Raw genomic sequence first — 19,785 nt, 5'->3', positions numbered from 1 at the left:
GGACGCCAGTGCGACACGTGTGTCCTTTGGCTAATTTACGTGGCGGAATGATTTTGTGGATTATTTTCACGCCGTGGGACACGCCCATCACCCCGAAATAAAGACGGGCCGCACGTAAGCCCCGCCCCCCTCCGTAGGTGGTGACGTCACGGGCAGGATAAAAGGCCGCGCCGCCTCGCGTCCCGCGCCACACGGCGACTCCGGGCGCCGTTTTGTCGCACCTTCCACCTTCACTTCACTAATAAAGGCTCAAATCACGAACAAGTCCCCGCTTTTAACCAACTCAGCGGAAAATGGATTTCGACCTGCCACCCACCCTGGCGGCTGGCGGCATCCCGTGGGAGAGCGTGCTGCTGACCGGGACACTGGGACCCCACGAGTGGACCCCGCCGAAGTTCCTCATTCCGGGGAGCGAGCAGGGCGGCCCGGCGCAGGTTGGCATGGACTCCAGTGCCAATTATTATCTCAAATTAACAATATATTAATGCTTTTAATTTAATTAATGTATTGTTCATTTTAGTTATAACAATGACTGTTATATATCTTTGTGTGCATTTTGGTCAAATGTCATTAATTATTTGTTGAACTGGACCAACAGATGCAAAAGGATGCACAGAAAGTCAGACCTTTAAGCGATAGATTAATCCTGATGTTCTGGTGCATTTAGGTGGTTTGCGACCAAAATGGCTTCATGGTCCAAGTTGACGTGAAGCATTTCAACCCTGAAGAGCTTCTGGTGAAGGTTAAGGACGATTATGTGGTGGTGGAGGGAAAACACGAGCAAAGGAAAGTGAGTAACACATTGTTGCGACGTGACATCGTGCGAAGGATTTATGGATGAAATGTATTGCTTAATATATATTCTTCACCTTGGTCACTGCAGGATGGACCGGGGATGGTGACACGCCAGTTTAACCGGCGGTACCGTATTCCGCAGGGAGTGGACGTATTGGCGATGGAGTCCGCCATCTCTCCCGAGGGATTCCTGGTGATTTCTGCACCACTACTGCGAGGAGAAAGCCCCCGGCCCTGATACACATTTCCCCACATCTCCTCCACATGACCACACTCCTATCTGCTGCTCGGCCCAGGCCTAATCGCACTTTCACATCACGCACACGGTTTTATTTCGTTCGGGCACAACAAGACGAGCCATTTCTGATTAGCACATGAATATTCGGCACAAATGGCCCCATATGAGGATTCCCCAGCTCGAGACATGGTTTGTACATATTGAAATCAGCCTCTACAACTGCATTTCTGCAAATATCAATGTTCTGGCACGTTTTATTGTAAATACCACAGCATCGCTAACAGCTTTAATTATTTAATTCTTTGTGTGCCTTAATGTATTTGTATAAAAATTAACATGAAATAGTTATTTATTTTAACAAAATAAAAACTCACAGTAATGTCCATAAAGTATTTTGTTTATGTATTGAAAATAAATAAGGTTTGCGGACTTCAGAAGTTGTGTCCATCAGTCTTGCAGGTCATCCAGCAAAGAGTCCAACTCACTATAAAAAACAAAAATTGCATATAATGAAAAATGAATATAAATGCATTCTAACGTGATATTTCCAGTTATGAGTACTGCTCCTCTACAGGACCACGGAATTCTGTCACTCACCTTATCTGCTCCTTCACCCATTTCCTCTGATGCCGTAGAATTTTTAGTAAAGGGTCGTTCTCAAACTCCAATCCATCGGAATCTGCAATATTAATCCATTTTGACAGGACAAATGAACCACTAGATTTCTAAACAAGGATACACGAGTAAGGTTTTATCAAATTCTTTAGGCCAAAATGCATACTTATGTCTTAGATACATATGCAGTAGCATTGTACACTGTTGAGGGAAAAAAAAAGATGAAATAAGATGTGCATCATGCAAAAGGCTCCAACAGAAGAAATGGTTTGATTGATTGCTGTGGCTGGCGAGGTGTTCTTCCAGAAGGCATTTCAATACAGCAGAAATGAATTACGGCTTCACTGTAACTGGATGCACTCAAGTCTCGTCTTCTCTGCACAGGTCTGTTCATTAATCTTTGTCACTCTCTCAACAACAACGCCTGTGAAATCTGCCCACTGTGAACCACTCACAACATATTCTGTGCCCTAATTTAAACAATTATCCAAGGCATGGTGGATGTGATATGATGTTCTACCAGATCAATAAAGCACTGCACTCAATTCCATGAATTACGCACATAGTTTTATAAATAATCACAAAATGTGTCTATTATAACAATAACTGCTAATATTCACATAGGCTACCACAGCACTTAACTAAAAAGCCAGTGTATATCTTCTGCATAGAATGTATTGGATAGGCACTATATATCCGCAGCCTGTTGTGCTCCTTCCCAGAAACATGTTGGCCCCACACGAAGAGAAAAAAAATACCCAGTTGCAAAACCTATGAGAGTTATGTGTCAAAAGTCAAGTGTCAGGTTCATGAGTCACCTTCTGCATCCTGAAGCAGCTGAGCAATGACCTCAGAGGGCTGCTGCATGCTGGGAAGCAGAGTAGGCGATTGTGGGGGTGCAGGAGATGTGCCTTGAGATGAATGACATGGGGTCCTGGAGGTGCTTTGGGTGTCCGAGTGAGGAAAAAGAACTTTGGATACCACCTGAAAATGCAGTTTTAAAAATCCATTTCTACATTGCAATAGGCCCTTAAATCAACCAATTACTGAACAGAGTACAAATTTGCCAGACTGACCTGCCCCACAACAGTGTGTATTGGAGAAGGAGGAGGGGCCTGATCACCAGGACGCCCTTCTTGTCCTGACCCCTGATGAACACTTTCCACTCTCTTCCTACAGGGCTCATTCCACTGCGTGACCTGCTGTGGCCCTCCGCTCGGTTTCCTCACGCCTCTTTCTGCCTGGCTGGACCTATCACAGTGATCAGCACAGACACTTGACCATGACTATGTCTGCCTTTTTGTGAACATGACACGGCAAATGTATGGTAGTCCGCAGGACCCCTATTCATGAAGAAACTCCTGATCAGTGATCAGTATTTAACTCATCTGCAGCTCTACTCTGGGATGATTAGGGGATGGAGCCTCTGAGATTAGTATAATCCACGTATAGAAAAACGACCCCACATATAACTTTGTTGACAATGCAGGATTAGGTTTCCTTACTGGACCCCAGCTATAGTTAGAAAAGAGGTATTACAGCCAGTCACTGGTGAGTCAGACGCTTGTAAAGTCTGCCACTACGACTCAATGTGATGACCTTGGTACGAGTGTCACTCACGCCATCGAAGTATTGGTACAAAATAGCTAGAAAGGAAAACTACTTTTTCCAGTATGACACAAAGGGCGCTACTTTCAACCTGGTACTATGCGTTAAGTGTGGGGCTTGTTCACTAGCATAAACAAAATCAAAACAATATATAGATATTATTCATATGAATAAATAAATATAAATTTATAAAAACAAGAAAGAAATAAGATCTTTTATAAAGTTTGTGCACGACACATAAACGGTGAATCATTAGACTCCTCCCATTTGAAACTCTTATAAAACCTAATTATAACTATCGTTCTGACAGAACAGAAATAATTACACACCAACAAAAAGGTTAGTTATTTTCTCTTCTTCAAGATACAGATAACTACCAAGCAGCCCTTTCTTGCCTTATCTATTTGCAAATCCTGAGGACACCTTTGACCTTAAACTAGTGAACAGGCCCCACCATTAGCAGCAGAACAAAACGTTGTCATCATAGGTTCCAGATTCTCACCTCACCCTTCTCTGGCTACTTGCTACCCCTTGTCTGTTGCCCTTTTGGGTGCTCTCTTTGTCCTTTCTCTGCAACCCTCCTTTTTTTCCACTTTTTTGTTCCCTCTTGCGGATGGTTTGGTCTTCGTCAGTGCTCTCAGAGAGCTCTTGTGGAGGGGGAGCGAAATCATGCCGGCTGCTGAGCCCTTCTGCAGTCTCTGCGCCGCTAGTCAGGGCTTTATGTGTCTTCTGGGATAGTTTCTGCTGGCTCTCTTTCAGAGGCTGGGTGTGGTAGGATGGCGCAGGGGCTTCTGTGTGCAACTGGCAGACTGTGGGGCTCGAGACAGGGTGGTGGAGACAAACACAGGCTGGAGAGTAAGGTGTTGTCGACTCCAGTGGGGCTGGAGTGAAGGACGGGGTGACCGTGCATGGAGAGCCTGTGCTGAACAGGCCACGTGTGGCCTAGTAAAGATGAAAGAACACTATTTAAAATATACAGCATTTTAGTAATGGAAGAGCACATTTTGGCACTACAGTTAACACTTTTGTCTGATATAGTATCACAGAATTAGGTGCTCTGCATAACCATACCTGCCCTATCAGCCTCCTAGGTGGGTCATGCAGAGGCTGCGTGTGGAGACGCTCGTTTGCTTGCTCCATCTTCCTCCTCAAACGCCACTGGAAAAGTATGTCATCCTCAGGCCGAGAGCAAGGGGCAGATGTGCCTGTCACAGGGAACATGAACGGCGCAATGGTATCCTTTAAGGTCACATCTTAAGGAGACAGATTTGTTTAAAGAAGACAATTGTGGCAATAAAATCAGCTAAATGATAAGATAAATGGATTGTATCCAGAAGAGAAACTTTCCAAAAAGACAGAGACACAAACCCTTACAGCTCGAAGCATGGAAGGAACCAGCAACAGCCTGCAGAAGCATAAAACTGACGGATGGGACAGCAACAGCAGAAATAGTCTCATATCAGATAAGACACTGGATAATTCAGTCAAACTAATTTCACTGATACCTTTTTCAAAATATGGACTTATGTTGTGTTTGCGCTCTCCTGTCCCTCTATATCCCTTGAAAGGAAAGACTTGTGCAGTCCACCATAAATTGAATTTGAATCTGTTGGACAGGTTGCCCTTATTTGGGATGTTCCTCTGTATTATAGAACATGCCCAGGTCAAGTAGGAGCAGAACTGGAAAATTTAAACTGCTGGGACAACATCTGGGACTACACTGAAGCAGAATTTCCATGAAAGATAGTGAAAGTAATAATGTTAGAAGTGTTAAAGTGCGTACATATAAAGAATCTCTGTGGGGACACCTCAGTGGCACCCGTCTGGAATTGAAATTCATTTAAAAGACTGTTGTAAATTAGAACAATCTCCCAACCATTCCAACTATTAACCTACATGCTATGTCATTTGGTAGACAGATTCTGCGTCTCACCAGAGGTTGAATGAAGCAGACTGACCATCACAGGTCTTCTGACTGGCTCATCCATGCTGATAGTGGAGGAGTGATCAGAGCAGCCTAGACCCCCTGAGCTAATGGGGACAGAGCTGCTGCTAAGAGAACATTCACTTAGACAAAAACAAAAAAGGAGAAAAATACAAAAACAATCTCAATCAAATATTATTATCAACATAATCCACAACAGTTGTGAGTGAAAGTGAAGTGATTGTCATTGTGAACACACAATGAAATGGGTCCCTGCATTCAACCCATCCCAAGGGAGCAGCGGACAGACGGGGAGCAGTGCGTGGGGACGGAACCTTAATCAGTGGCATCCCAGTGGGTGCCTGTGCTGCTCTGGGACCTTGGCAGTTCGGGATTTGAACCAGCAACCTTCCGATTACGGGTTTTCCTTACCCAATAGGCCAAACACTGCCCCAAGTTATTAAAATAGCTGAGGACTCGAAATAATGACCTTGCATGTCAGTTGAATACATGAACTACCTCATCTTCAGCAAATGGCTGGCTCTGTCCTGCAGCTGAAGGACCTCATGCTCTACTGCCTCACAGTGTGAGGAGTCGGACAGACCCTGCAGAGACAGAAATTATAATAATGCTGCTTTTTCATCAGCTTCCTGCATCAGATGTTAAGGGAACATTTTGTGTACATTTACATTTACAGCATTTACCAGACGCCCTTATCCAGAGCGACTTACAATCAGTAGTTACGGGGACAGTCCCCCCCTTAAGTGTCTTGCTCAGGGACACAATGGTAGTAAGTCGGGTTTGAACCTGGGTCTTCAAAGGCCAGTGTGTTACCCACTAGGCTACCACATTATACATTGTTTATAATTGTTTATGTCAAAGTCCACATTATTGTCATCTTGCATACATGTACACAGAGAGACGAGATGGCGAAGCTTTGGAGATTCAGTGTGCAAAAAGACAGTGCAAGTGGAATAATACACAATACAAAAACATGACAAAGGACATTGTGGACATGCGTGCTGACCCATAAAATAGTGCAGGTCGAGACAAACTAGACAATATGACAGTATATCGGTGTGTTGATGTATTTCGTATAGAGTGTATTATAGTGTAATAATAATGGCAGTAGTAGTGATATGAAATGATATGATGACCATAATGACAATAATGACCATAACGCCACATCACAGTGTGGGGTAGCAAGAGATTAATGTGCCGGGTGTAATACTTCAGATAAAGTGCAGTACTGATGTTCAGTTTGTAATGTGCAGTTTGGGAGGGAGAAAAAAAAAACTCTTCAGATGTGGTTGAGGTGATGTGGATGATCCTGGGGCAACATATTGAGGAGCCGGACAGCCTGGGGGTAACTGTCCCTATCAAGCATTCGGTAATGGTGTACTGTCTAGGTCCTAAAGGCTTTGGTTATTGTAAGAACCGAGCCCAGAGTCCTGGCATCCCAGCTATTTTTAAGCATCACCCATAATATAAACAGGCTTGCTATTTGTCTACTTCTTTCCATAAACGAGGTTATGTAATAACTGGTAGAATTATATAATGTAAACATGTCATTTTGACACTGAGCACGGTGACTGAGGAGGTGTACAAACATTGGCTGCATAGAAGCCATTGGCCTAGGCTTTTTAAGGAAGGGTAGAAGGAACACAGCACAGCAGGAACCATAGTAGCCTAGTGGGTAAGAACTATGCCTATAAACCAGAAGACTTACTACCATTGCATCCCTGAGCAAGACTCTTAACCCGGAGTTGCTCCAGGGTTGTCCATGTAACTACTGTTTATAAGTCGCTCTGGAAAATTGTGTCTAATAAATGTAAAATGTTACAATGTAACCACGGGGTCTAAACAGTCAGTTGATAAAAAAGATAAATTTAAAACGTCTCCCGTCCACCACCACCAGGGGGAAGCAGTGATCCTGTAATAAAGCCTGGGACTTTTGATGTTGATCAGATCCTATTTAACCATGTGACCCTTCAATACGAGGTGGTTTCACACACTTATTTATCAAGACATTCAAATACAAGCATTGAATATCTCATCTGTCCACAAAAACTCACAAACACAGCTAAGCCACAAAATTTCTGAATGCATATGCACATCACAGGGACAGACAAGACCACAATGCAACAGCTTGTCTGGTGAAACCCAAACCCACAGCCGCATCACACCCTCAGTCAAGCACGTGGTAGAGGGGTTCTACGCAAGACCCCACCTTTACAAAAATATGAAGCCGTAACGCAATCATTCTGCAAAAAAAAGTTCTTACAAATACTGATTTTAGAAAACTCACATTGTTTAAAGAACGGTATGGCAAAGCATATTATTTGTGATACACAAAGTGTATAAAACAATATGATTTCAATAAGTGCTGGTGAAGGTCACAGAGGGGGTGTTTCTTGTGTTGTGGCTAATCTTTAGTAAAATTGTAAGTGAAGTGATTGTCATTGTGATACGCTGCACTACAGCACACAGTGATACAACAAAATGTGTCCTCTGCTTTTAACCATCATCCTTGGTGAGCAGTGGGCGGCCATGACAGGCGCCCAGGGAGCAGTGTATGGGGGTGCTTTGCTCAGTGGCACCTCAGTTGCACCTTAGTAACGGGATTCGAACCGGCAACCTTCTCATTATGGGGCCGCTTCCTTTATGGCTAGGCCAACCACTGCCCCCAAACTTTGACCTTTATTATCATGCAACTTGTGTTCCAGCCTGTATTTGTGCAGGTTTTTACACTGCATGCCCACTGTGCAATGCAATCTACTTCCCCTTTTAGACAGCGGAATTTCACAATCCAGATCGTTTCAGACAAGCTGTCAACAGGATAAGCCAACATCAGACATGCAAAATGAATTGTTGTGAGGCATGCTAATGTGCATGCCTGAAAAGACTGTACTTAGCACTCCCAAAGTAACAATATTTAAAAAACACAACCTCAAAATGTTAACCTACTTAACATTAATCAAAGAAATTAGTGTTCATGGCATAAGAAGTCTCTAGTTATTTTATTATAATATTTTATATATTTTTTTTTTATATTATTATGTCTGGTAAGTAGCTGGGATGTTGAATATAACTCACCAGAACACTGAAGTCAAAAATGTCTCTGCTGGTTGAGAGTGGGGTGGCACAATCCTGACTGTTTTGGGCATGGAGATTATCGGTATTGATTCCTAGAACATTAACCAAGAAAAAATAAATAAAAACCTCCACAAACAGTGATTTATAAAATATCACCATTTGTTTTCCAATAAAGTATGGTACAACGATCCTCAAAGTTTGGAACATGTTGTTCATTCACATGTGTCCTTTATTCAGTTAAATTAGTAGTCTAACTATTTGAAGAAACTACCTTCCGGAATATTCTGCCTGGTTATAGTGCTTGAAGGCTCTGGTGAATCTGAGGACATCCACCAAAATTCACTCCTCTGGCCAGCAGCTGCCTCACTTTGCCGTTCTTCGCGACTCTGCGGCCTTCCGCAGCGGAATCGCTCAATGTACCTGCACAGTGTAGGAAAGATTTCAGAGATTGATGAAGCCTCTAGATGGAATAAAAACATGATCGTTAAAGTACTTTGTGTTTGATAAATTGCCTCATACTTTGCCAGCACTGACTCCTCGTGCTCGTCCATCTCTGAAAAGGCTTGTGACTTTGTGGTCTGTCTATCCTCCGCTTGTGCATCTGTGTGTGGTGAGGCAGGAGATGTCACTTCTGAGGACGGCCAGGACTCAAAGAAGCTGGCCTGGTCCTCCGCTAGTTTCGGGCAGACGCCTATAGTCTGTGGCCCTTCACCGACGACCCTCTTTTTGTTTGCTTGAGGAGGGTTACTCCTCAATGTATTAGTCTTGGGCAAACAGGAAAACAGCAAACACATCAATCCATCCACCCATTAATCCATAATGAGTAGATTCTTTACGATATCGTTACTCGCTCACCAGTGCTCTCTGTTGCTTTGAAGTGGTTCTGATCCGAGACGGACTGTAATGTGTTCTGGGAAATGGGGGCTCTGGAGGAAAGGGATTCTGCCTTGTGAACACAGCACTGCTAAAAAACATTCCGGAAACATTAGCGTTAGGTTTAAGGCTGCAGCTGGAAAAACCTGGTTTCTGGGGCTCACCTGGATTTCATACTGAAACGATTTGAGTACTGATGTATGATAGATCAGTAATAAATGAACATTAATATGTTCTATTATAATTTTGCTACTGTTACGCTGTTATGCATTGGCCCTTGATGCCCAAGGTTGTTTCAGACGCCTTTGAAAAAGATAAACTAGCAAGCTAGCCAGTCAACTTTGCGGAGTTCGTATAACAATGCTATTATTATAAAAGTATAAAATACATAAAACACACATGAGAATTGTATCTGTTCGTTCTACCCACGATACAAAATATAACACAATGTATTAAATTCAACACTATTTACGCGCTCAGACGATATTTCCAACGTTCAAAAAACACAACAGCATTCTGGGAGATGAAGTCTTAGTTGTGCCGGTGCCTGTAAGAGAATACTGGCCAATCAGCGTATCGGCTGAGGGACGTTGTTTGAGCGACACGTAGATAACCTAATCAGATTATGAGGGCTGCCGTCAAACGCAACCAATCAGCGAAGAAGAAGCTCCTTGCGCGCGGAAGAGGAAAGTCCGCTGCGAGCTATGGATAAAACCCAAAGGCAGCCTGACAAGGTAAACATATACCGACTAGTTGACGGTAGTTGTGTTGCCTTTAACTTGCTTTTCTCCCATTTGGCACTTTCCGTTTGAGCCGGTCACATCGATTTGCACGTGGAGAAATTAATCGCTGAGGAATAAACCTACATGTGTTTTGTAAACTGATTAATTTCTGGTTAAATGGTTTGCTAGCCGTGTGGCTAGTCGCATAGCTCGTCAACATCTGCCAGTTTCAGCGGGGACGGCTTCATTTCTCCCATCTCCGTCCGGAACGGCCAGGAACTTGCTTCTTTTTTCTTTCTCTTTGTTCTGTGTTCCGCTGGGAACAATAAGCAGCAGATGAGAGCGCTCCCTATGATGTGGTCTGCTGTGAAAATGCGAGTTTTAGTCTGAGATTGTTCAGGGAGGGACCGTCTAAATGGTTCAGACACACAAACAAAACAGAAAATAATTTCATTTGGGAAAAGAACCACAAGTTTTCTGTAAGTATCTTTCATAATGTTGAGTGAAAACAAGGAAATTCTGCCATACGCAGTTTAGATAGATTAATATTTGATTGGCGTTTGACAGCTTATTTTATGTTACGTTAACAATAAGGTGGTTTTCCACTGGTTTGTATTGCTGCTGCACATTACTGTGATTATTATGGCATCCTGAAGTTCTGACCAGGTTAATAATATTTATGTGCCTATTCCAGACTGTTAGGTGTAGTTTTAGTGTCCTTCTTCTGAAAGGCCAGTGAATTAGTTATACACACAGTGCATTCATAGAGATAAACACTCTGTTTAGTCTTGTGTTCTTGTGTTGCGATGCTGCTCCGCTATAAAAATCCCACATTATTTTTTTGTGTTTTGTGTTTATTTAAGTGTCATCAAAGTGACCAAAATGCTGCACGTTAAGGTGAAGACAGAGAAACTAGGTAAGGTTTTTGTGCATTAGAACGAAAATTTTAACAAAGATGTTAATTTACATTTACAGCATTTATCAGACGCCCTCATCCAGAGCGACTCACAATCAGTAGTTACAGGGACAGTCCCCCCTTGGAGACACTCAGGGTTAAGTGTCTTGCTTAGGGACACAATGGTAGTAAGCGGAGTTTGAACCTGGGTCTTTGTGGGCATCTGGTTCATAATCGAGTGTAGGGCTGAAATGATTACTCAAGCAACTGGAACGATTTGATTACAAAAATTGTTTGAGGTAAATTCTTTAATTGGTCCATCTATTATCGTCTCATTCCCGCTTTGTTGGCTACTGTGCAGCACCACTGTCATTGTTTTACGCGGACTGTTTTACCTGAAGCACATTTAAAAATTTGAAGGCGGCACAGTTTATTTTCTGCTCTATGGCAACGTTGGAAAATTTAAGATATCGATGTGCGTAAAAGGTTCCAAAAGCATCCTCACGTGAACGGCACTTCTCCAAGCGGACTCGGAGCTTCTACAAGGTATCGTATTTTTATGATTGCTACCTGATACACGTACAGTATTTGTTTCCTTCGTTATGAGTCATTAGTGACGAGGCATAATAAGTAGCAGGAGAGCGAATGCACTAAGATCTCACTCATGTAATTCATCGTTACTCGCACATAATTCATTCCTCCTTATCTCTTCCGCCCATGCGCACGCACGCACGCACACACAGAGAGCTAACTAGGTTACTCAAAACACACCTTCCCCATACATACGGTAGTAATAATAAATACATCTGTTGGATTAATCTACATTAATTAGCATATAGATTTACTTTTTATAGTATTTTTTGTACAAATGAATTTTTTTTTCTTCCCCACAGTGGCACATGGACAGCTTCGTCCAGACACGTCCCTCAAGTGGCTGAAATTTTGAATATGACAAAAAAGACATTTTGAATATGCTCATGACAGACATTCATCCACTGTCCATGGTGGAGGACACAGAGTTTAAATATACGATTAACGCTTTCAATCCCACATAAATCGTTCTCTCAAGAACACATTTCACAGTTGGAAACCGTACTGTGTTGTTGAATTATTAATAATACTTGGTTTATTTTCTATTTTACTATTTTGTACCTGTAGCAGGGGGTACACCACATTTCCTTTTATCTTTTTTAATTAAAACTAAGGACAAGTGGGTTAATAGGTTTGTGTATTTTATAGTTTTTTTTATAGTATTTTATATTTTTTTCTTTATCATGTACATAAATCTTTTGCAGAAAGAGTGTTGAGTTTGAATAAAAACTTTTTTTTGTGAGGAATTTTAAGTCCTTTCATGTTGCATAACACACTATATTGATATAGTTGTTTAAAAACTCAAATGAATTATCATGATGAAAATATCAGAATACTTGAATACAAAAATATTCAGTAGTTGCAGCCAATTACCTGAGGCAAATGTCACTACAGTACAAATGTCACTGTATTGCCATGTAAACACTATACTTAAGGTAAAAGTACATGAGAACTACTGTGAAAACTGCCTGAATTAAATTCTAAAAGCTGCCTTTAGCACATGGCTTTACCATATCCCATAGTGCAGCTGTACTATTTTCAATAATTTTTCTCTCCCTTTTTTTTTTTTTTTGCAGATAATGAGGGGGTTGGCGCCCGTGGACGTTTGGATGCTGTTCTGCAAGGGCTTGTTGAAAAAAGTGACAGTGAGAGGTCAGTTCTTGTTGTGAATCATGAGCAAACTTTTTCTGCTTAATTAGCCTAGATGGTTATTGTTTGTTATATTTATTAGACTCAAAGATGGGCATAATGTTACATACATAGACTGGTTTTAGGTAGATTTGACAGACTAAAAGTTTATTTTTACAACAGATTATTTGGGATGTTAGTAAAAAAAAAAACCCACTTCATTCATGGGACATTTTTGCCCCTGTTGCTGTCCCTTGATTGTTTGTAATTGTAATCTTACATTTACATTTACATTTACAGCATTTATCAGACACCCTTATCCAGAGCGACTTACAATCAGTAGTTACAGGGACAGTCTCCCCAGAGCAACTTAGGGTTAAGTGTCTTGCTCAGGGACACAATGGTAGTAAGTGGGATTCGAACCTGGGTCTTCTGGTTCATAGGCGAGTGTGTTACCCACTAGGCTACTACCACCCTTACCCACGAGGCTACTACCAATCTTCTCCAAAGTCCTGGATTCCTGAATCACGCAGGTCTAGACAAACATTGTAAACCTGACTATTAATGTCTGGGGAAATTGTCAGAATTTCCTGTGCATTTTGCCTTCAGCCTTTGTCAAATAAATAAATAAATACATAAAAAAGTTACATTCTAAAAGTACAATAACCCTAAATTTTGAAAGGGCCAGACTGATTGTTGATCTGGCATTCACTCGACATACTGCTCTTGTACCTCCTTTTGCCCTTTCAGAAGTGCATCCTAAGTGAAAACTAATGTATCTGGTAATGTCTAATTTATAAAGTGTTCTATAATAGTTTTTCTACGTGAGTGTCCAGAGCTGGGGAAGTGGGAATGTAAGAACAGACCTCAGCGTAAAAAAAAAACGCCATTAAGAGCAAATTCAACATTCTGGTCATTCTGTGGTGGATTTCAAAACATCCTGAAAAGACGAGTTTGTGTGTAGTAAAATGATTTGAAATACATCAGCAAATGTAATGGTTAGGCCGAAGTTTTGTGGTTTGTAAGCTCCTAGAATGTTGTTTTATCAGGCTTCTCCTTGTTTTATCCATTCATTCAGAATAGGTGGACTAGCCAGTCAGTTGTAGACAATTTATATCCAGAATTTACTGTACTGTCAAATTTTCACAGGGAACAAAACGAGGATGAGGCTGGAAAAATAGCAACAGATTCCTTGAGCAAGTAAGACATGTTCCTTTGCACGTAAACAGCATTTTTATTATCATGGTTAATTATGGCTGCTACAGCGGTTCAGTCCATAATAGGTTTTCTTATCTTACAGAGATCTGTCACCTACTTCTGCAGCAAAAAGGTGTGAGCAGATCTTAAAGTATTTACATGATCTCAGGATATAGCAACATTCAACAGCATAAGGGACTTCTGAAGCACTAATCTGATTAATGTTACAGGCCATCATCTCGTTTCTCCCAGCACCGGAGGAAAAAACGCAAAGAAATAGATGATGGGATTGCTGAAAGTAACCAACACAAGCAAAGTAAATTCCCCAGGGCTGACTAGTAACCCGCAGTTCACAATCAGCACTGCATCATTTGCCTCTCATCTCATCCGCATGTTTTGTCTGTGTTTATTTTATCAGATGCGTACATCATTAAGCTGTTTGACCGCAGTGTAGACTTGGCCCAGTTCAGCACCAACACCCCTCTGTACCCCATCTGCAGAACGTGGATGAGGAACAACCCTTCAGTTCGTGAGCGGCCCGCCTCGCCCAGCCCCCCGCACAGCATGGCAGAAGAAGAGGTTCTTTTTTTTTTTTTTTTTTTTTTCCTCTTTCTTTCCTCGTGCATAGGCATCTTGCTTAAAATAGTCTGCTGGTTTCAGCACATGGAGAACTGTTACATTAACCTTATATAAATAATAAAACGGTTCCTCTATGAAGCCAAATTTGCTCTTTGTTTCCACTGCAGGTTGCAGACATGTTAAATGGCAAAAGTCAAAATGTCTACCGGCTGCCCAAACCTACACCTGGCCCGCTTACCTCTTCTGGAGATCCCATCAATCTAAGGATACCACCCACAGAGAAGCCCACCGCCAGCCAGGTTAGACCATTCATGTCTTAATCCTTACACATTTAAAATGTTTGTAGCCAGAAAAATAATTTAATAATGTTTTCATAATTAGTTTAAGATGGGAGGAGCCTGATGGTTGATGTCTATGTATCTATGTATGTACACTAGCGAACAAGCCCCACACTTAGTGCCCATTGTGTTAATGCATTATTGATATGTACTTCTCTTTTATTGTCTGTCTCCAGTCTGCAGACTCTAGCGGCAACGACATGCTATATAATCACATGAAACGCTGGAAGAAAATCAGGCAAAAGTATGAATGGACATTGTTAAAAAGCCAACAGAAAGCACCAATCATTCTATTACTACTAGCAGTTAGTTTATTCTTATTTAACAGCTTTTTGGTTTTAAAAACTAAAATTATACTTGTTTAATCAGTAGTAGTGCCATGTTTTATTATGCTTTATTTATACTGCAGTTTTATAATAACATTTATAAATGCTTAATTATGACAAAAAAACTTAACAAAAGGAAAAATTAAGTTAACATTACAGAAGTAGAAACTGATGCATAATTATTTTAGATGCAGTATTGAAGTGTTTTGTGTGTGTCTATATATATATATATATATTAACACTCTTGCCGCTTGTCTCTTTAGATGGAAGGAATCGTCTAACAAGAATCAGCTGAGATACAGCGAGAGCATTAAAATCCTTAAGGACATGTATGAGCGCTAACACAAGGGCAAGACACGTGGAAGCACTTCACTTAAGACATCCAATCCTGAGAATGCTAGCACAAGACACCCTCTAGAGAACTGGTGAACTGGTGAGCCCATGCTGCATGGGTGACCAGCCCTGTCCATCTGGTGCACTGTCAGCAGGTTTCAATGCTGGATGTTCGTTATTAGCTCATCATACAGATATGTTATTAGTATTAGCAGAGGAAAACCAATAAATACAAATATGCTGAAAACCTGGAAAACATCCAAAATCTGTGCCCAACTGTTCTTCTTAATGGCATTTCGCCCGTAATTACTTTTTTTTTCGGTTGTGTATTGAAGAACTCTGAAATAGTTGAAATGTTTTTTTGGAGCTCATGTTCTAATAAATAAATAAAAACATTTCATTGTGCAGTCCAGTTATTTCCTTTTGTATTTCTTTGTCTTTCTTTGAAATGCTCAGTATATTTTTTGACAAGTGAAAATATATACTTTCAATAAATGAGTTTATGAACTGCTGAATCTGCAAAAGTGGTTTCCTGTTAAGCAATTATACCCTGAATCATATCATATTCAGCATTTCCAAATTGACTGTGCACCATATCTCACAAAACAAGAGAAATGATTCCATTTGCTGCAACAAAAATGTCTCTTGCAAAAGACAAGGATGTACAGTTGAAGAACGTTCAATTGTGGTTGTAATATTAATTTCATGTTCCAGAATATCTGCACACCCTTTCTATTGTTTGGTTGAGTCACAATTAATAGGATGTTTTCCCAAGAGAAGCGAAAAATTCTCATGCTTAGTTGATAGAAACTTTCCTTCAGTGGTCATTTTTTCAGTTCTGTGCTCCACATAATTAGCAACATGATACTTCATGCAGAATTACTGTAATTTATGGTGCCAATACGGAAACGAGTGTGATGTTACATTATGACATTTATCAGATGCCCTTATGCAGAGCACCTTACAACCAGTAGTTACAGGGACAGTCTCCCTGGAGACACTCAGTTACAGGGACAGTCTCCCTGGAGACACTAAGTGTCTTTCTCAGGGACACAATGGTAGTAAGTGGGGGTTTCAGCTTATTTGTACATAGGTGTGTGTGTGTGTGCATTTGTATTAAAAATACCTATGTTTATGTAGTATGTTTTTTAATTGGTCAAAACATCAAAACGTTTTTGCTTAAAAGGAACAATGACTGAAAGCCCCTGAAATTAAGTTATTTTTATTTTTTTATGTCTATAAATCATAGTCCAGCACAAATCATAATTAAGCAAGGCAGCCAACAGGTGGCCACATTTACTGGAATATTCTTTTGCCTTTGCAATGATGAAGTACAAAACAAACAAAAAAAGCTGCAAACGGAGGAACACAATGTTATTGTAAAAGGACCATCACATATCACATTATGCATGACATTTTGACTAAATATCAAACTACAGTTGATGGGGGAAAAATTAGTCCATCCTGAGTATACCCCCAGTTTTCCTTTTCATGGTCCCTTGTCTTGTTCCCACTTGTTCTTACATTTAAAAATGTATTCCTGCCATGTCCGGTCCTTGGTTTCCAACATCATTCCGTTACCCTTTCAGGTCACGTGTTTCCCATCCTGCACATGAATGGACGGTTTGTCCTGCTGGCCTCCTTTTTTTGGTTAAATTCACCACTAAAAACTTGTCTGCTGAGCCGTGTTCTTTGTGATCCTCCTATCTTAACACTTCTGGGCTGCAATCTTGTGCCCATGATAACCGCCAAGGTCTAACCTGGTAGTAGGGTATTTACATTTACATTTACGGCATTTAATCCAGAGCGACTTACAATCGGTAGTTACAGGGACAGTCCCCCCATGGAGCAACTTAGGGTTAAGTGTCTTGCTCAGGGACACGATGGTGGGGTTTGAACCTGGGTCTTCTGGTTCACAGGCAAGTGTGTTACCCACTAGGCCACTACCACCCTGAAAGGGTCCGCATGGGTAGGTCTCCATTTACCTTGTGGTAAGGTGAGCTATGGATGTGTGGGGATGGGGGTGCTTGGTCATGTCCCTGTCCGAGGTTCGCCACTCTGGGATATGCACACTCTGGCCAAGAGCTTTGCCATTCCCTGACTTTCCAGAAGGTTTCCAACTTGTGCTTAAGCATACACTGCATATGCCGCCATGTACAACATTGGGGATCCATGAATTCCTGACACCACAGATCAATTTGACCCAGATAGATGAGACTACTGAGGTGATTCAGATGGTGAGATGATGCGCAGGACCATGACAAAAGCCAGCAGAGCTGATGAAGTCAGGTAAAGGCCCTCTTTATTGGTGCTTTTCACCCACTCTGCCACAAATTGAACTTCACTCACGAAATATTTTTTTTAATATGAAATCAAGTAAATGAATGAATTTGAACTTATTTAAAAAGGAGACTTTATATTTAGCCGCGCATTGTAGTGAAAAACTGCAATGGCCTAGATTTTCTTCCTCATTTATGAGTCATCATCTATGGATTGTCTTCTTTCGTTGGATTGGACCAATGAGGTGAGGGTAGGTTTTCTCGGTATGTTCCCATTGGATTCGGAGTGACGGGAGCCGACAGAGTAGCGTGAGGTGATGAAGGCCAGGTTCTCCTCGGCGAAGGCGTGTTCCAGAACCAGCAGCACGGACTGCCGCAGCTTATTCTTGAACTCCTCACACATGAACACGTACAGAATGGGGTTCAGGCAGCTGTTGAAGAAGCCTAAAGTGACTGTCAGGCGAGACATGTTGGCCGAGAGATTGTACAAATCCGCGTTGAACTCGTCAGGGTAATTATAATGGTTCACAGTCTGCTGAGCGAAAATTAAATCTGTGATGTGAAAAGGCAGCCAGCAGAAGAAGAACGCTAGGATGACTGACAGGATGACTTTGAAGGGCTTCATCTTTCTTTTCTTTTGCAGACGAAATGCTCGCACACCAATCGCCACGTAAGAACATGTAATAACGAGGAAGGGTACGATGAAGCCTGCCAAGAAACGGAACAATGAAAGTTTCCTGTACATGAATTCATCCATAATCAAATCGCAGATATACTTTCCATCATAATATTCTACTTCACGATAAACTGCATAAGGGAGGCTGCAAGCCAGTGACAGCAGCCATATCAGCAGGCAGATCAGCCGGGCCTTGTTGGGCGTGCGCTTGTTCTGGGCCCAAACCACAACCCACGTGGCCAAGCAGCGGTCCAGGCTGATGGCGGTGAGCAGGAAGATGCTTGCGAACATGTTGATCACCTGCACCAGGGTGTTGAACTTGCACAGGAAATCCCTGAAAGGCCAGTACCTTAAGTAAGTCCGGACGATGGTGAAGATGAGGAAGAAGGTGAAGACGAAGTCAGCTATGGCCAGATTTAAGAACCAGACAGAATTGACCGTGGTCCTCATCTTGAAGGCGGTAACGTAGATGACCAGTGCATTGCCGGTGGTGCCCAGCAGGACCACCACCGAGTACATCACCAGCGAGACAATCTCCACAGAACCCAGGTCTTCTGCACCACTTGAGGCTGACATGTTTAAACTGCTGAAGTTATTTTTTTGGTCTGTAAAAATAGAATTTGCATTTAAAACTTTATATACTCTTTCATTGATTAGTGTTTTCTTCATTAATCCCTGCAGCACTGTTAACAAAATGATCACCTGGAGTATAGAAAATTTTTGATTCGGTGGCTTCCTGCATCCCTGTTTAAAGCTGTACACATTTTCCCAAATCCTCAATCCAAAACCTCAATGACGCAAACTTAACACTTGAAACTGTGCAGGCAAGTGAACCTGGTCTCGGATTTGCTGATCAAGCCATCTTTTAAGGCAAGAGGGCGCTATTGTTCAAGTGAAAATGATGACAACGTCCTATTAGTACACGCCTCAAGGCACCTACAAGCTAAAATGTTAACAGAAAACATCAACGACTACAAGAACAACAGCTTCTACTACTAATAATCATTTCTATATATATTTTTTGTATAATACATACCCATAGATGCGCTCAGTCACTACCATTGAGGGAGTTTGTCACCTATGAAATAGCAAGGAGCAAAATCTTATATTTTAAAATGCTGCACATTGTGATTCGTAAAAATGTAATTTCTCAGAGCATTATTTATTCGACATATTGCAGATTGTAAAATCCTACCGGTGGCTGGTGCGTTTGGCGAAGAGACGCGGTTATTGGGTGTCAGCGTGGAGTCTGAGTTCTGCTTGCTTGAGTGTCAAGCGAGCCACAAGCCGGAGGGGAGGGAGCATGCATTTCCTGGGGACCTTAGTCAGAAATGATTCAGCTTATGCCAGGCTGCATGCATCTCTCAGATCAAGTCAGCATGACCTGCACCTCAGCATGTGATCAGTTGGCTCCACAGGTCTTGCTCATTTCCTAAATATTAGTTGACCACATGAATTAGACAATGCTTGTAGTGCCAGAGTGGGCACCTCCTTATTTTGGCCATGCTTGCTATGTGGGTATAAGAGATAAGTAGTTTAATCAGTGGTGGGGCAGTGGTGGCCTGGTCGGTA

The 19,785-nt window shown here is 41.7% G+C and overlaps 4 protein-coding genes across 7 annotated transcripts; 2 read left to right on the top strand and 2 right to left on the bottom strand.

The window, feature by feature from the left end:
- Positions 1 to 176: 176 nt before the first annotated feature.
- Positions 177 to 1,462, top strand: hspb6 (heat shock protein, alpha-crystallin-related, b6). Its single transcript, XM_028980312.1, has 3 exons — positions 177 to 434; positions 668 to 790; positions 884 to 1,462. Exons 1-3 carry the CDS (start codon positions 294 to 296, stop codon positions 1,031 to 1,033), a joined length of 414 nt encoding a protein of 137 aa, XP_028836145.1. The 5' UTR covers positions 177 to 293; the 3' UTR covers positions 1,034 to 1,462.
- On the bottom strand, positions 1,270 to 9,699 carry proser3 (proline and serine rich 3). Of its 3 annotated transcripts, none has more exons than XM_028980310.1 (13): positions 9,622 to 9,699; positions 9,132 to 9,240; positions 8,796 to 8,877; positions 8,548 to 8,696; positions 8,277 to 8,368; positions 5,700 to 5,785; positions 5,190 to 5,323; positions 4,328 to 4,461; positions 3,759 to 4,198; positions 2,725 to 2,899; positions 2,467 to 2,632; positions 1,631 to 1,712; positions 1,270 to 1,517 (listed from the first exon to the last, which is right to left on the bottom strand). In XM_028980310.1, exons 3-13 carry the CDS (start codon positions 8,825 to 8,827, stop codon positions 1,481 to 1,483), a joined length of 1,527 nt encoding a protein of 508 aa, XP_028836143.1. In that variant the 5' UTR covers positions 8,828 to 8,877; positions 9,132 to 9,240; positions 9,622 to 9,699; the 3' UTR covers positions 1,270 to 1,480. The 3 variants fall into 3 exon arrangements, with proteins under 3 accessions (XP_028836143.1, XP_028836141.1, XP_028836142.1); XM_028980308.1 differs by having other exon boundaries at positions 8,796 to 9,040; positions 9,314 to 9,675; XM_028980309.1 differs by having other exon boundaries at positions 8,796 to 9,040; positions 9,132 to 9,237; positions 9,314 to 9,675.
- Positions 9,700 to 9,806: 107 nt separating this feature from the next.
- lin37 (lin-37 DREAM MuvB core complex component) lies at positions 9,807 to 15,653 on the top strand. Of its 2 annotated transcripts, none has more exons than XM_028980549.1 (10): positions 9,807 to 9,883; positions 10,735 to 10,787; positions 12,434 to 12,509; positions 13,635 to 13,685; positions 13,786 to 13,815; positions 13,913 to 13,998; positions 14,101 to 14,261; positions 14,429 to 14,560; positions 14,776 to 14,843; positions 15,189 to 15,653. In XM_028980549.1, the coding sequence occupies exons 2-10, from the start codon at positions 10,754 to 10,756 to the stop codon at positions 15,265 to 15,267; spliced, it is 717 nt and encodes a 238-aa protein (XP_028836382.1). In that variant the 5' UTR covers positions 9,807 to 9,883; positions 10,735 to 10,753; the 3' UTR covers positions 15,268 to 15,653. The 2 variants fall into 2 exon arrangements, with proteins under 2 accessions (XP_028836382.1, XP_028836383.1); XM_028980550.1 differs by lacking the exon at positions 9,807 to 9,883 and adding an exon at positions 9,891 to 10,350.
- An 811-nt stretch (positions 15,654 to 16,464) lies between these two features.
- On the bottom strand, positions 16,465 to 19,566 carry LOC114790631 (C3a anaphylatoxin chemotactic receptor-like). The gene is made up of 3 exons (XM_028980855.1): positions 19,409 to 19,566; positions 19,250 to 19,291; positions 16,465 to 18,818 (listed from the first exon to the last, which is right to left on the bottom strand). Exons 2-3 carry the CDS (start codon positions 19,251 to 19,253, stop codon positions 17,731 to 17,733), a joined length of 1,092 nt encoding a protein of 363 aa, XP_028836688.1. The 5' UTR covers positions 19,254 to 19,291; positions 19,409 to 19,566; the 3' UTR covers positions 16,465 to 17,730.
- Positions 19,567 to 19,785: the final 219 nt, after the last annotated feature.

The sequence above is a fragment of the Denticeps clupeoides genome, chromosome 5 (genome assembly GCF_900700375.1).
Source record: "Denticeps clupeoides chromosome 5, fDenClu1.1, whole genome shotgun sequence".
In the NCBI taxonomy this organism is placed as follows: domain Eukaryota; kingdom Metazoa; phylum Chordata; class Actinopteri; order Clupeiformes; family Denticipitidae; genus Denticeps; species Denticeps clupeoides.
The sequence above is the reverse complement of the archived record's forward strand: the minus strand, read 5'-3'. Positions and strand labels throughout refer to the sequence as shown.

What these genes read in the sequence shown, in the direction of transcription:
- hspb6 (XM_028980312.1), top strand. Translation starts at nt 294, where the DNA reads ATGGATTTCGACCTGCCACCCACCCTGGCGGCTGGCGGCATCCCGTGG. An exon ending in AGCAGGGCGGCCCGGCGCAG is followed by an intron (nt 435 to 667) that starts GTTGGCATGGAC and finishes TGGTGCATTTAG; the next exon opens with GTGGTTTGCGACCAAAATGG. An exon ending in GAAAACACGAGCAAAGGAAA is followed by an intron (nt 791 to 883) that starts GTGAGTAACACA and finishes TGGTCACTGCAG; the next exon opens with GATGGACCGGGGATGGTGAC.
- proser3 (XM_028980308.1), bottom strand. An exon ending in TACACACTGTTGTGGGGCAG is followed by an intron (nt 2,633 to 2,724) that starts GTCAGTCTGGCA and finishes CTGCATTTTCAG; the next exon opens with GTGGTATCCAAAGTTCTTTT. An exon ending in TGGGTGAAGGAGCAGATAAG is followed by an intron (nt 1,518 to 1,630) that starts GTGAGTGACAGA and finishes TGTTTTTTATAG; the next exon opens with TGAGTTGGACTCTTTGCTGG.
- lin37 (XM_028980549.1), top strand. Translation starts at nt 10,754, where the DNA reads ATGCTGCACGTTAAGGTGAAGACAGAGAAACTAG. An exon ending in GCAACAGATTCCTTGAGCAA is followed by an intron (nt 13,686 to 13,785) that starts GTAAGACATGTT and finishes CTTATCTTACAG; the next exon opens with AGATCTGTCACCTACTTCTG. An exon ending in TGGAAGAAAATCAGGCAAAA is followed by an intron (nt 14,844 to 15,188) that starts GTATGAATGGAC and finishes TTGTCTCTTTAG; the next exon opens with ATGGAAGGAATCGTCTAACA.